Source organism: Homalodisca vitripennis, chromosome 1, assembly GCF_021130785.1.
Source record: "Homalodisca vitripennis isolate AUS2020 chromosome 1, UT_GWSS_2.1, whole genome shotgun sequence".
Lineage (NCBI taxonomy): Eukaryota > Metazoa > Arthropoda > Insecta > Hemiptera > Cicadellidae > Homalodisca > Homalodisca vitripennis.
In genome coordinates this window covers 219,870,235-219,885,000 of record NC_060207.1, presented here as the reverse complement: position 1 = coordinate 219,885,000, position 14,766 = coordinate 219,870,235, and the positions used below count along the sequence as shown (strand labels likewise).

The following is a 14,766-nucleotide window of genomic DNA, read 5'->3' as shown; positions in this document are numbered from 1 at the left end:
CGAAACATCAAAGCCAAGACATTTGTAAGTACAATATCTTACCAAGTTTAATTTGACCCAATTGTAAATTAAAGACGTTATGATGTTCACTCATATTGGCGCTTTGTTAAGTTTTACGTTTTAAATATCTATGGTCAATATCTTGAAACCTTACGAGACATGAAAAAGTGTCTAAATGAGCTGAGAATGTTTCAAAGTGCCTATATTAGTTGAGATACACCTTTCCGTTTCGAAATTTTGAACGGTTATCACCTTGGTGGTGGAATTGGTTTTCAGTTAGGATATTTTTTAAATTTCGCAATAAATTTCGGTTTTATTCTGAATACATGAAAAATATAAAAAAAATTTTTTTATTATTTTACGAGGGTTATAAGCATTTGAAACAGAATTTAGAAAAAACTAATAATCATATCCAGAACCTACAAAGATCGCTACAGAAATGTTATATTTTTAACATTTTGCTTTGGAAAAACCTTTTTACTAAAAAGCATATAATTTTCATATATGATTTCATTAAAACGTAATTTTCTTGTCACAATTTATTAAATAAACAAATCTGGAAAAATACATAATTTTACCTTGAGCAGTTTTTACTTTAGCGGGATGTAAAATTGCCTAAATTTTCTGCTTTAAATGTTTACACCAAAAGTGTGTCGAAATAAAAAAAAACATGATCTGAGAAAAGCATTATCATTTGACATTGGTAACCCTTTCAGTACTATCCCGTTGTGACCTTCGCTAAAAATAGTACGGCTGAAGATCGACTTTATCGATAATAACTCTATTTATAAAGAAACAAGTCGTGTGCCTACTGGTATAATTGGTACTCTGTAAATTGCTAAAGATAGTTTAATTATTTTCAAGGTGTCTGCACCAAGGTCCACACAATTGGCTTTCAGGGGTTAAATAACATGTTATCTTACACGTTATTCCTGCTTTGACAATTAGGTAATGACTGCACAAATAAAGCATATACCATTGCGTTCAACTGTAATACTAAAAAGCAAAATATTATTCAAATGTATTTAAAAAGTTGGTACAAAAAAATGTGTAAACACATCTCGCATAATTTTGTTAACTTGTCTCAACTGTAATAAAAAGATTCAAGGTGTCTTTAGTTAGTTATAGTAGACAATCTTTTTGCTTCAAAGAATCGCCTATGGCGTTCTTGCAAATTGAAAATCTCTGTGTCAGAGACGAATTCTGTTGGCTCCATAGAGGTTTAATATCGCGTAAGGTTTTATAATGACACCAGTACAAAAGTTGGAATAGTATACGAAAACATCAAATCATTACAAGTGAATATGTTTAAGAACATAATCTTTAATTAAAAGCAACCATCTTTAAGAATCACATGATATGGTTGTAACTGCTCTTATTAAAATTGTGAGGTTTCAAGATATAAGGTTTTTTTCTAAATTTTAAAGTGTTGTAGATTATTAATATGCTACGAAAAATAATCGTGAAAGTTATCAGTATTGTACAAAACAAACTCAATTTAATAAATTTACAATTTTGATATTTTTGGATAACAGCCAGACATGAACTAGGCTATATCTTTATTTTTAAACGAATATTTTTTGACAAGTATCTAGGGAAAAGCTATTATATCTGTTGAGATTCGGATAAGATAACCAGTTTTGACGAACGGCAGCTCAAAAGTACTGAGAGGAATAAGATGAAATTGTATTAGAACCGGCATTATTGGCTGAGCGTTAGCGAAGCATCACTCGAAAGTTTCATTTCTGCCTGATTGTCTATCTGCTCCATATTTTAATATGGAGTGTTCACTTCCATTGTTTTAATTGGTTAAATTGTTCCATGCTTAACTTAACTTTATTTCATAGTATTTCTGAACAATCTGAAGAAGAGACCAGTGACTAGTTCTCGAAACTTCGTGTTTCTTTTGTAACAGACAATGGTGGCAAGTGTCCGCAGTCATATTAATTATCTTCAATAGTAAATTTTAAACAAAGTAATGTAATTTTAATTTTATGGTTTACTAAAAACAAAATTGATACTGAAATTAAAACACTACACTTCATCGTTCCGGAATATATTAAGCCTAATCAATCTGGAACAATTCAATAGCTAATGGTATTGGGACAGTATAGAGCAAAATGAACAGAATACGAACTGTACTTTTCTACCCAACTTATTTCTACTTACAGCAGTTTGGGGTAATTTATTTAGCTGGTCACATGCAAATATAGGAGTCGATAATAACCGACTATCCGATAGCTGTTCTAATCATACTTCCGGTTTCCTCAAACAATTACAGAGTGAACACGTTAGTTAAATTGGAAGTTACCAGTAAGAACCAATTATACTAGCGTTGAAGGAGACGACTTCTATTACCATATGATTTAGAATACAATATTTATTATTTGAGTATGTCGATGGAATAAACCACCAGCACTGTGACAGCTAAAGGTAATGCAAAGTGGAAAGATAAACCTAACAAATACATTTTGTTTCTTTCTTTACAATTTATTGAATTTATTTATTGCGGTTTACAAAAAGATTTGCAGATTGATTCTCGTCTTATACGCTAGTAGTTATAGAGCCAGATAAAAATAGTCGTTTAACTATAATGAATGAGGTAGTACTTAATTATTGTGCGCACATCATTAATATGATCAAATGTAAATCATAATTATTTTTTCATATCCTTTAAAGTGTGAAATGGACTAATGTGGATTCTGTTTTGGAGACATATTTTTATATGATCTCATGGTAAGGCCTGAAACGTTTTCACATTATTCCATGCTATAATCGTATTATTTTTTAGCGTTCACAAAAATGTCATGCCTATACCAGGATTAGAACCTGGGTCTCCGGAGTAGTAAAGTATGACGCTAACTGCTTAGCTACCAGGGTCGACAACTTATTTATCTATACTACTACTTCAAATACATTTTAAAAATTATACTTCTGGAATTTAATAATTTACGAAGTTTTCTTCCCATAAAGTTCTCAAATTAAAAAAGTTGTCTGATCCACAATGTAAAGCTTGCGTAAATATCCGGATGAGGTATATGAGTCAATTTGTTAATAAATTGTCATCTTTTAACAAATGAATGTTAATAAATTTAATGATACGCACTGTTTCCGAAAGTTCAGGTGATGTTGAGTGTTTTGGCGATAGCAAATAATGTTATAATATAAAAATATACAATATTGAACATACAAGGCAAGGAATTAAGTAGAACCCATATCTAAACTTTTGATAACTAAAATAAATTAAATACCTTTAAATGTAATTTATACTGTTTACAGTTAGATGAGTTATTTGATCTTCTCCTTTTTCCAGTAGGGTTCTGAAACTAAAGTATTTGGAATATTTGGAATCAACTTGCAACAGTATTATATTTCTTTCCGATAACAATTCAATATGAGCTTGAAACCACACAACTGAATTGGAAATTCCCAAACTTAAATGGTACAGCTGATAATTGGTTTAACTAATAATACTCTTATTACACAATTCTGAGAATATTTGTGCAAAAATTGTCTTTTAAGAAATCCGCACTTCGCATGAAATTGATGAACCACAACCTGCAATAAAGTGCCCCTATGTCGCTAAAACAGTGTTCATTAAAAAACATTATGAAACTAACAAACTTAAAACTAACAAACTTTAACGGTATAAGTTTCGGGAAGCTAGAACTGATTTTAAACGCATTTTAGTGGAGAAAACAGTTATTCCGGATATTTACCATCGTTCACTGTACAAAAATTAGTAACACTACGTTTCGAGATCTGCAATCTGATCTCTTCTTCAGGTAAATAACTAACCTAACACATAATTACAAACTACAGTATATTAAAATAAACAAATCATACCAGAGCGTTGTGATACGCGTAAGTCAGGAATCGCAACCATTATGTTGTGTGTCAACTTCAGCTAACTCTAAAACACGCACTTAATAAAAAACTAAACACAACACTAATTATTAAAACTGAACTACAGAATACAGGTCACAATAGGTCTCCATTCGTCGACCAACCACCTACGACTGACAAATTTAACCTAAGTCGTAATTATATGTTAGGTTAGTTATTACCTGAAGAAGAAATCAGATTGCAGATCTCGAAACTGAACTGATTTTTTCTATGGCAAACGATTTCCGGAAATAATTCCTGTTTTACTCCACAATCCTTCCATCGTCAAAAACAAACTTTAAACAAAAAATGTATTTTACTGGTTTCGTTATTATAAAATCAAAATATCTTCTGAACTTCAGTACTAACTGAAAGAGTAATTGAATTTTGGGGAATTTTAATTATTCAACCAAAATAAAAATTAAAAATGTTTAAACGACTATAATTTTATTTACAAGACAGGAGTAGGCCACATAACGTATCGCATAACATGCTTCTCTGAGATTGCATGCAAACTTTCAAATGTGTAACTCATTTCATTCTCTAGAGGTCCTGCCGACGGATAGAAAGCCGGGCAATCATAAAGAATGTTTACACCCCCTCCGGCAGGCAAAAGAGAAACTGTGTCAGCCTACTGAGTCAAAGCCTTCAATCGCGCTCAGCCAAATTCCATGGTCGGATATACACCACCATAGAACTCATTCTTATCTGTGGAAAACTAAAGTTTCACGCTAAAAGTCAAAAGATGAAATCCTTCTCGAGAAAATTATCTTACACGTAATGTATTTCTATTTCTGTTCATTAAATTATTTTTCATAAAATAGCACAAATTAAAAAAGTTCCGGTGACCTAGGGAGGGTACTACAACACAAGAGTGCTGACACATTGACTTTCAACTATCTTTTTTACTCTATGAATCGCATGTTGAAATCTCAAATGATTGGTTACAAATGTATTTATTCTGCTGTTTTATCGCTGCCATCATGGTTACTAATAAGACAAATGTAAAAATGTTTTCCTAATGCTTTGAAAAATCCCATCGAATCACATGCGCCATAATCGAACTCAGAGTTCCTCATTAAGAAATGAAGTTTCATGCACAATTTAAGTTCAGTCAGTTCGTTTTCGAGACATAGTGCGTACAGACAGACAGATAGACAGAAATTAAATTTTTCCAGTCCCAGAGTGATAGGCTTCGCTAAAGCTCAGCCAATAAGGATGAAGTTCTCTAAATAATGTGCGCCTCAGTGTTTTGGGTTGTTCCATTTTTTTTAATTATCATGAAACATGGTCACATACAAGACGAAAAAACCTTTTGCAACTTTTGAATAACTCCACATTACCTCTCCATTTTCTAAAGAGAATAAAACTTTTTGTCTATTTCAAATACATAATTTTTAAGGTTGTATTTTAGATAGACAAAAAGTCTTGAGATTCTAATGACATCGTTGAATGGAGATTTTATAATGTTTTAAAAACCAAATAAAATATTCTCGTTGGTGTTGAAGTCCATTCCAATCATCCATAGCTACAAATGACAGGTAAAGAAGCAATTACTAGCTCTCCGTGTACTTGCTATAATTATATTCCATGGTCACATTGATTAAAAGACTTGTCAGTTAGTTAATCTATGAGGAAATACAGTGTATTAATTACTAGATAATTTGTTGTTGGACGGCTTGTTGTAGAATAAGATTTTAATACTTCATAAAATTCAAATTTAAAAGTAACTACAATTTTTTTATAATAGTAGGGGATGGCCAGAAAGGAGTCAGAATTAAATCTTAAATTAGAGCTTAGGTCGAGTAGTACATAAAATTAAAGGTCTCTATTAATAGAGTTTAATACCTATCCGTTAAATCCGGCCTGAAAAGGTTCACTCTGTTGAGTTTGAAATATTTACAATGTAGGTCCTAGGTGGTTTAATATTCTTCTCTTGACCCAAGTAGTGAAAGTTTAACTTAATAAATGAATACTGGATTTAGCAAATATTTTTTAAAGTAGTTATGGACTCTTCACATCCAGTGGAGTATGGTCTACAAGGAGTTCAGCAAAACATTTTAAAGTAGATGTATATTATTTGAAACTACCCATATTTAATGTGAAAAGTCAATAACTTTATTGTAAACTTTTTCTTAAGTCCATTATTCATTTACTTTAAACTTTCACTAGTTGAGTCAAGACAAGAATATTACATCACCTAGAACAGGACCTACATTGTAAGTGTTTCAAACTTTAAACTAGCGTAACTTTTTAAAGAGTGCAATTATTTAAGTAGGATTTACGACATTATACTCTACTAATAGAAGCATTTAATTTAACGTACTACTCAACTTATGCTCTAATCTAAGGTTTCCTTCTGACTCCTTGCGGGCCATCTCCCGACATTACAAAAAAATGGTAATTACTTCAAAAAGAATATTTATAGGTACATTAATTATGTAGGAAGTTTTATTGCTTTTTATATAATCGTTCAGGAATTATCAAGCCCGTGCAGGACTTATTTTACACCCTGTATATACAGTTCATACGATCTGCGTAAGCTACTATTCGTTGGCTTATAATTTGAATTAACCAAAATAAAAGTAGTATACTCAATAATTTTTCTTAACATAATCTATACAATTTATTTAGTAGTCAACATGGCTGGTTAACTTATTTCTAAAAGAGGCAGATTATTATCGATCCAATCATATAGAACACTTGGTGTTTCTAACGTTGTGTGTAGGCTATATGTATGATTTTTTTTACGTATATGGGCGCATAAGGGCTGCATTATTAACCATTATCCTTCAAATTTGGCCACAAACTTTCTGAATGACAATGTCAGCCAAAACCATTAATTTTTTGTTGAATGAAAACGAATGTGTACCTGTATTTAAATTGTTATTTGTTATGGTTTGTTTTAAGCTGAAGAGTTTTCAGTATTATTATTTATTTTGTCAAAAGAATTTTTTACTGGAACAACGTTTAGTTAAGAATACCACATATTAAGCTACTAGCCTTTTTTATTATATCTCCTCGTTAATGTTCCTTATTTGTTGTAAGTAAAGATAAAGGTGTTAAATACTGTAATCAACATAATAACTGAGGGTCTAATCAGTTACACGCCAGTTGTGTAGCTGTAAACTCTAAAATATTATATGTGATTGATTTATAGATTTTTTATTATTCCTTTCCGTTTACGACTGGCAGCTTACACTTGAACTTTAAACAGAGTTGCGCTATCTTCTGTTACCAAGGCAATGGTATTTTATCCTTCAAATTATGAAACTGATTTAAAACTTGATACGGTTTACAAAATAAGCTATACCTGAGTTAATTTTGTTCACCAATGAGTGAACTGACTCACAATAAATTATATTTTTTCTAGTTATAATATTGTCAATATTTCTTGTGAATTGATTCACTTGGAGCCGTATAATGTTTTTTAACAATAACTCTTGCTGATAAACATTAAGCCCTTTTTTTGGATAAACATTATTTGCTTGTAAAAATAAAAATGTATTCAAATGTTATAAAGGAGTTTGGAGTTTTTAATATAACTAGGTTAGGTTGATATTTTTAAACTTTCTTCTAGTTATACTACTGTGACAACTTTTAGGCAATGCTTTTTATCTTACGTAACCACAAAATTAATTGAATTGAAATAATCTAAAATTATCTAAAATTGTAGTAATTAGCGTTTGTAATTTTTAGTGCAGTTATGCTCACAATTTTAGGAATACTTTCTTTAATTCTAAAGTCTCAAAACATAGGTTGTACTGAAAACAAAACACTATTTGTTACTATCACTTCATTCTCCTACGCTATTTACATTTAACAATAGTTTTTTCAGGTAACTTTTAAAAAGACTCACGATGTCAAAGCAACGATGTAATGCTGAATCGTTGTTGCAAAGACCTGCGTTATCTACTGTTTCTTATCTCTGGCTAGACTTGCAGATTCGTCCATACACAAGCGCTAGCTCAGTGGTTGTGTTCGTTCCTCGAAGAGGTTATCATTTCGCAGATAACGTTATCGCTAACATTCATATTTAGACTGTTTGTCTCCTAACTTCAATTCTTCAATGATAACATTTTCATTTATCGCATATAACTGTGTTGACATCCTTGGAACATTGCCAGAGTGCTTTCAATCGTTCGATCAAACTGAGATGCATATTTTCAGCTTTAGCAACTTAAAAGTACTTACTTCCTTACGATTTTTAAAATTAATATTTTGTGTTTATAGTATATTTGAACATATTTTTATTAGAGATGAACCCATGACCTAGATATATCCATTCGCAGATTGTTTTTAATATACATTTCGATAGGAATACGTTTTTTATTCGTTTACATCTAGTGATCTAATGAGATTTACAAATGGATTTCGATATATTTTCCTTTTCTACACAGTGTTTATTAACGACACACAGCCCACAGTTACTGGAGAAATGTCTCTCTTTTGCACAAAAACTCACAATGTTTTTTATATACACATAAAAATATAAGGTTCTTGAATATGGATGTGAAATATAAGAATTAATGTATGAAACAACGCGTAATATTATGGGAATAAATATATTTATCGATGACGATGAATGAACATACTTTGCTTTTATAACGAGAAAGTGAAAAGAATAAACAATAAAATAAATACATATAATGAACATGTTTAATATAGTATACGGTTTAAACATTACAGTAAGTACTGGGATTATTTAAATAATGTGATTGTTTACAAATTCTATATATCAGTTAGACTTTTTTAATGCTTTATTACTTGAGTTTCATTTAAAAGATTTCAATGTTTTTAAATTACTCTTATAACTTGTGAACGTTTAAGCTAAATATTAAAATCAAAAGTAACAGCAAAGTATTTTGCAATTTGTTTTGCATAACTTATCGACAACAATCTTTCAATCAAGAAGGCAAAGCTATTCAACAAACTCTGTTTTCAATTCAAAAATCAACACAGTGACACTCATTTCATTGCCGTTCGAAGCGGTATGATACGTGTTTAGTAGAAGAGGTTTACACATTAAAGTACTTTGCAGTGAAAATTTTGCAACAAACTAAATTAGGATATCGTACTAAATTATTTGACAAGTGATGGTTTTTTTATAACACTGATTCATTTATCACGAACACTATCCAACACATGATAGATACATTTTAAATTAAAAAAGACGTCAATTTAACATTTTTACGAATAAAAATATAATTGAATCCATTCGGACTCAAGAGTTTTAACCCAAAATTTTTTAATTCACTTTTGTATAAAAACAAAGTGTGTGTACCAAACGAGAAGTTTTGTGCTACAATCTTGTATTATTAGCCTATCCACTGATCGTTGAAACATGAGAAGGTCAGAATTTTACTGCTAAGACTCTATTTGAAGCATTTAAAAAGAACTATGCATGAAGAAATTTTGCTGGATTTTTTGAACTAAAGTATATATTTTCTTGATCAAGAAATAATTAAAATCAAATATGGAAGACAAACGTTCTAAGAACGAACTCAACATTACAATATAATTCACTCGATGTGGTTATAAACGTGCAACGCCTACTAAACTGAGTGCAAAGAAGCGGGTAACTGCTAGCAGTGTAGATACATGAGACAATAATATGGTGTAACTTTTAGTTTAAATTTAAAGACTGTATGAAAAATATCTAAGTTGTCTTTTAACAAAAGTAGGCTTTTCAGAAATGTGTATTTTCCTGATCGGGGGATAAGCAAAATCAGTGTTTAAAACAAAAAATACTCGAAACGGAGTAAATGAAAATTACTAAAAATATACACTTTTTAATACATTTTCTTGATACTGGGATAAAGGAAAACCAGAAGTGCTCATACAGGTGCAAAACCTAAGAAATTAAGTGCAAAACTGTGGGTAACTGCTAGTTTTATTCTAATTTTTGTGTGTTCCCTTTAACACATTTTTCACTTGTGTGTCCAGTCGCCATGGTGAGCGTTGTGGAGGGTATCAAAAAGTGTGGAACCAAGTGCAATGACGTGTACACCCCCGTCTGTGGCCATGACAGAAGACTCGGCTACTCCACGTTCTGCAGCATGGATGTCATGGAACAGTGCAATACAGACAGAGGCTACAGTGAGTAACCGTGAATTTTATGCTTTTCATTGTGAATTTTAAATCTACCTCTAGATGATGTAAGAACAGTTTTAAAATGCGCAGATAAGATTGTAATTTCCAATCTGTCTATCTGGGTATATTGTTATTACGTTACAGATAATTGGGTATATTGTTATTATTATTGATTATGTTTTGTGTTTGATTATCTTATCAGCTTCTGATTCGTTCTTCTACTACCGAGAGGCGTTTTAATCGTACCTTCATTTTTTACTACATTTTAGTGGGTAATTTATTTATTCTTGTGAAAGACAAAGTAAGGTTAGGTTAGATACCTTACATTGCTTATTTCTCTTATAAGGTTGTTAAATATACTCTTAAATTAAACTTACTTTTAAAAGCAGTTTTTCCAACCTCTCAATTCTTAAAAAAGTCAATACTTGTGGTTAGCTCACTCAATGTACTTCAACTACTTCTTTTCCAACAACATTCATGGAAAGAACGATAAATGGATTTAAACAGAAAAGGACATAAATCATAGGGAGGGAACCCACATTAGTTATTGTATCTAAATTCAATAAAAAAGCGAGATAAGTGAATGAAATACTTCAAGTCCCTACACTTGTGGCCAACTCAAGAACCTGCTTTCAGAACTCATCGAGGCATATATGTAAGGAAAAAAATAGGTTTGAGTTTAAAAGTTCAGGGAAATAAGGATTTATAAGGTAAAGAACAGAAACATGCATCGTCTAGTTAACTCCTAGCAGATATATAAAATTTTATTTTCATATTTATGATGGTAGTTAACAATTCTTAACAATAAGTTTTCTTGCATTTTTAATCCCGAAATTCCTTTCAATTCTGAACACTTTTCATCTTTACTTTCGATTTTCCGAAGTATAATGCATCAATCGGTAATTTTGGCTTCCAGTAAGCACAAACAATATTAAAAATAAATACCTTTGATTTGAAAGGTTAACAGGATTTCGGACATTTGTTATCGTTATAGGTTATGAAATTATAACACAACGTTTCAAGGTTTGGAATCTATCATCTTCGTCAGGTGGGAGAGGTATTAATGCATACCAAAATAAAGAACAGAAACCAACCATGAAACAGCTGACATCGACATCCTTGTTAGTATCCCACTGTAGCCTGTGCTAGTATGTTGTGTGATTTGTGCTCGGGACTTGCATCCTGTGCAGTGACATCGCCTCGACTGGACTCCAAGCAGCTTTTGGGCTGTTGTTTCCCTTCTCTTCTTCTCTCTCTATTCTTTATTTTTGTATTTATTAATACCTCCCCCACCTGACGAAGAGGATAGATTCCAATCCTCGAAACGTTGTGTTATACCTTTTATAACCTATAACCATGGCAAATAAATGTCCGAAATCCTGTTGTCCTTTGGAATTTTCCATCGTCAATAACAAACTTTAAACAAAAAAAACCTTTGATTTGTACCAAGATTTGCTTGATTGTTGTATCTATTAAAAGTTTGAATCAGAACAGGGAAGGGTTACAATTTGAATATCATAAGTAGGTGTTGTCCACTCAACCACATTTTCATTATTCAAAAAATATCCTCTGCTTACTGTTTCTAAAATTGTTCTGAAATTCGTTACAGAGTACTAGATGAGGACCCTTTTAATGCCTATCCAAAAAGTAGCCTCTGCTCACTGTTTCTGGAATTCTTTAAAGAGCAGTAGAGGAGGATCTTTTTAATGCTAAGTGTGTCTGAACGATTGCACATTGAGTTTTCCAAAAATAGTTCTAAGTCTAGCTTAGTACTTTGGCCTCCTCTATATAGTTTCAAATTTGCAGAGTACCGGAAGATCGCGGACGGTCCTTGCTACCCATCGGTGAGGGAGTGGAGGAAACAACCGACCAGTCTGGAGAGTGACAGTCAGGAGTCTGAACCACTCCGGTCCTCTACAAGTCGGTCAACTCCTGCCAGAGTCCAAGAAGCGGGTTGAGGGACTACAAGTTAAAAATACCTTGCATATGTGATATATGGAATTTATAAGGTGTATTTATAATGTACGGAGTCAGCTTGGTACTTTTTAAATGGTCGGTTCAAAAAGTTACACTTGCAGTATACAGACTTTGCAACTTAAGAGAGTAATTTGGCTTAATTGGAAGGTATTGATGAGGTATTGGAGCACAATGTTCTGACAAAAAATTAATATTCGAAAAGCCTTAAGGATCACAATGCCGGTAACCCACATCAGTTCCTGACCCTAATCATAAGTCTACCTTAAGATGAAAAATGTTGTTTCTTTAACTCTCATCTAACTCATCTGGAGATAACAAAAATAGCTGATGACAACAAAACGCAAGTTTCCCACTTTACATTCAACACTTGGCTTTTACTGACTATTTAAGAATTACCAAGATGTGTCCATTTACTCAACATACTGTAATAAAAATAAATACTCAATGTAAATAGGATTTTCGTTTATATTCTTTCTAATAAAATATTAAAACTGTTACGTAGTTTTTATATTCTCCTCGGATGATGATCCCCATAAGTTTATTGCTCATATTTTGATAGCTCTTATTATTGTCATAACTAAACCGCTTAAAAAAAGACATTAGGCGATTTTAGTTCACGCAGGGTGGGGTAAATGCCCCTCCACCGCTGTAATGCATCCCCCAGTCTCCCCCACCACTGCTCGGCACTCGCCCGCTTGCTCTAAACCCCCTGACCTCGCCACTGCCACTTAGCGGCTAACCTCATACCAAAATGCAAGCTCCCTGGAAATGTCTATGGCTACGTTTGTCTGTTCAATTAATGTTTTACGCTTCTATAGGCCTACACTAAAGTATACAATATACTTACAGAATAGGTAAGTAGCTGCGGTGTAAACAAAATGGCGCGAGCGAAACACGACCCACACAGCTGACAAAACAGAGACGAGATGCTGGTCCCACTCCCCACCACTGGAGAGGGGCCCCTCCTGCGAGTGGCTGCTCAAATATTTGCGTCTGCGCAGGTTTCTTTGCGAGCGGTTTATCTACAGTAACTTAATTTTTTGAATATTGAAGGACCGACAGAACTTAATGACAGTATTACCAGCAAAGTAATCAACGAGGATTAATTCTTGACCAGATGTTCTTCTACAAATTGCTAAACGGACTTATTGATTGTCTGGAGATTCTAACTCATTTGATTTTAGTGCCAAGAGGAACTCGCTTCATGAGTCTCTTTGCTGGAACAATTCCAGCCCACTCTTTATGGCCAACACGGATGTATTCCTAGTCTTCTCAACGACGCCAACGAGCTGGGGAGGAGTGCTGACATCTTCGGCCAGTCGATGGGAGCCTACATGAAGTGTCTCAAACGCCATCTGAAGCCCTAACTTTCTTTTTTTTCTCTTTCCTTCGTTTAGTCGCTAAACTGTCCTCTTTTCTTAGAGTGAGAAACGTATTAAACACTAACTCTTTACCTGTTTTTATTTTTAAGTTTGTTGTTCTTACCCGATTTGTATTTACTTTTTCCCGTTTTTTGTTCTTAAAATACTTTTGCTGTGCTTTAAGTAATTTAATTTATTATACTCATTTTAACATTTTTCCATCAAGTAGTTTTAATTAAATGAACCCTACAATATTTATTGACGTTAACTACTATATTACATTTATTTACCTCACAATATTGTATCTAGACTGTGTAATGGGAAACCGTTGAAATAAATACACTTCGTCACATGCATCACTCGATAAAGTGTCATATGATTATACTCAGTTCATTTCCAAATTTGTTTATTTTGCAATTCTTTCGTCATCATCATGGTTATCCTTAATACTGATTTAAAACTTTTACACTTTTATTTTCCCCTTTACTTTTATCCCTTTGGCTACAAGTTTAACATAGTTCTTCCTTAGAGCGAGAAAACTATATACCTAGTGTTAAATCTCCAGGACCTTTCTATTAAGAGTTATTGTACGGTCGGACAGACAGACGGACATACAACGACACTATTTTAAGAAGGCCATGGCGAGTCTTTGATAAAGGATGAGTTTGAGATTATTTCAAGAAGATTTATATAACTTACCTTTTCCTACCGATTTGAGAAAGGCTAGTTCCTTATAAAATACAATGGAAGCCTGATTAAAATCCCGTAATGTTATCAAACGTTTTAGTATATGGAGCTTTTTAATTTATGGAATATATCTGGATATGTTTCGTCAGTATAATTTTGAAATTTAAATCAACAAAGTCAAAGTGCCTTTAAAATATTGTATTCATCAACAAAGAAACTAGCTCTCCAAAATTACCAACAACCACTAAGGCAAACTGAGTTCCCCAAAGTTCAATCAATCTTGTGTCGTGGAGGCAGCATTTAGCTCTGAACCGCACATTTATCTGGACTTTCTTACAACTAAATTCCAAGTTTGTTGTAGCTTACACATCGCCAGGGACATTGAAGCTCCTAAAATGGATTTTTTACTTTTTAGTATGGGGGTGGGGTTTACTACGCCAGTGGCGTTTTTACGAACTATACCATACGTTTATACGGTCCAAAAACATTTGTAAATTTTTACTGACCTCCCTGAGAATCGAACCCGTGTCCTCTTGGCTGGCGAGCTGCAGCGTTACCACTATGCTACGGTGTAGTTACGGTTTGTGAAGCGGGTACAACGGTTATCTTGCGATAACCAGATCAAGCAACGTCGAGCGTGGCTGCTGCTTGGATGGGTGACCGCTGAGCGATCCTGTCCTTGCAAGAGCCGTGCCATTGGTGGTGGTTCGGAAGTCACCTTTAAGCCGTTGGTCTCCAGGTTAAGTGTTAGAGATGGCTTTTT

At 33.0% G+C, this 14,766-nt stretch overlaps 1 protein-coding gene across 1 annotated transcript in view; it reads left to right on the top strand.

Moving 5' to 3' along the window:
• The window catches only part of LOC124354896, a 29,406-nt gene extending 16,954 nt beyond the window's left edge, over window positions 1–12,452 (top strand). Inside the window, exons 2-3 of the mRNA XM_046805692.1 lie at window positions 9,832–9,984; window positions 11,785–12,452. Of these exons, the coding sequence (XP_046661648.1) occupies window positions 9,832–9,984; window positions 11,785–11,936 (305 nt within the window). The 3' untranslated portion in view covers window positions 11,937–12,452. The remainder of the gene's footprint in view (window positions 1–9,831; window positions 9,985–11,784) is intronic.
• Window positions 12,453–14,766: the final 2,314 nt, after the last annotated feature.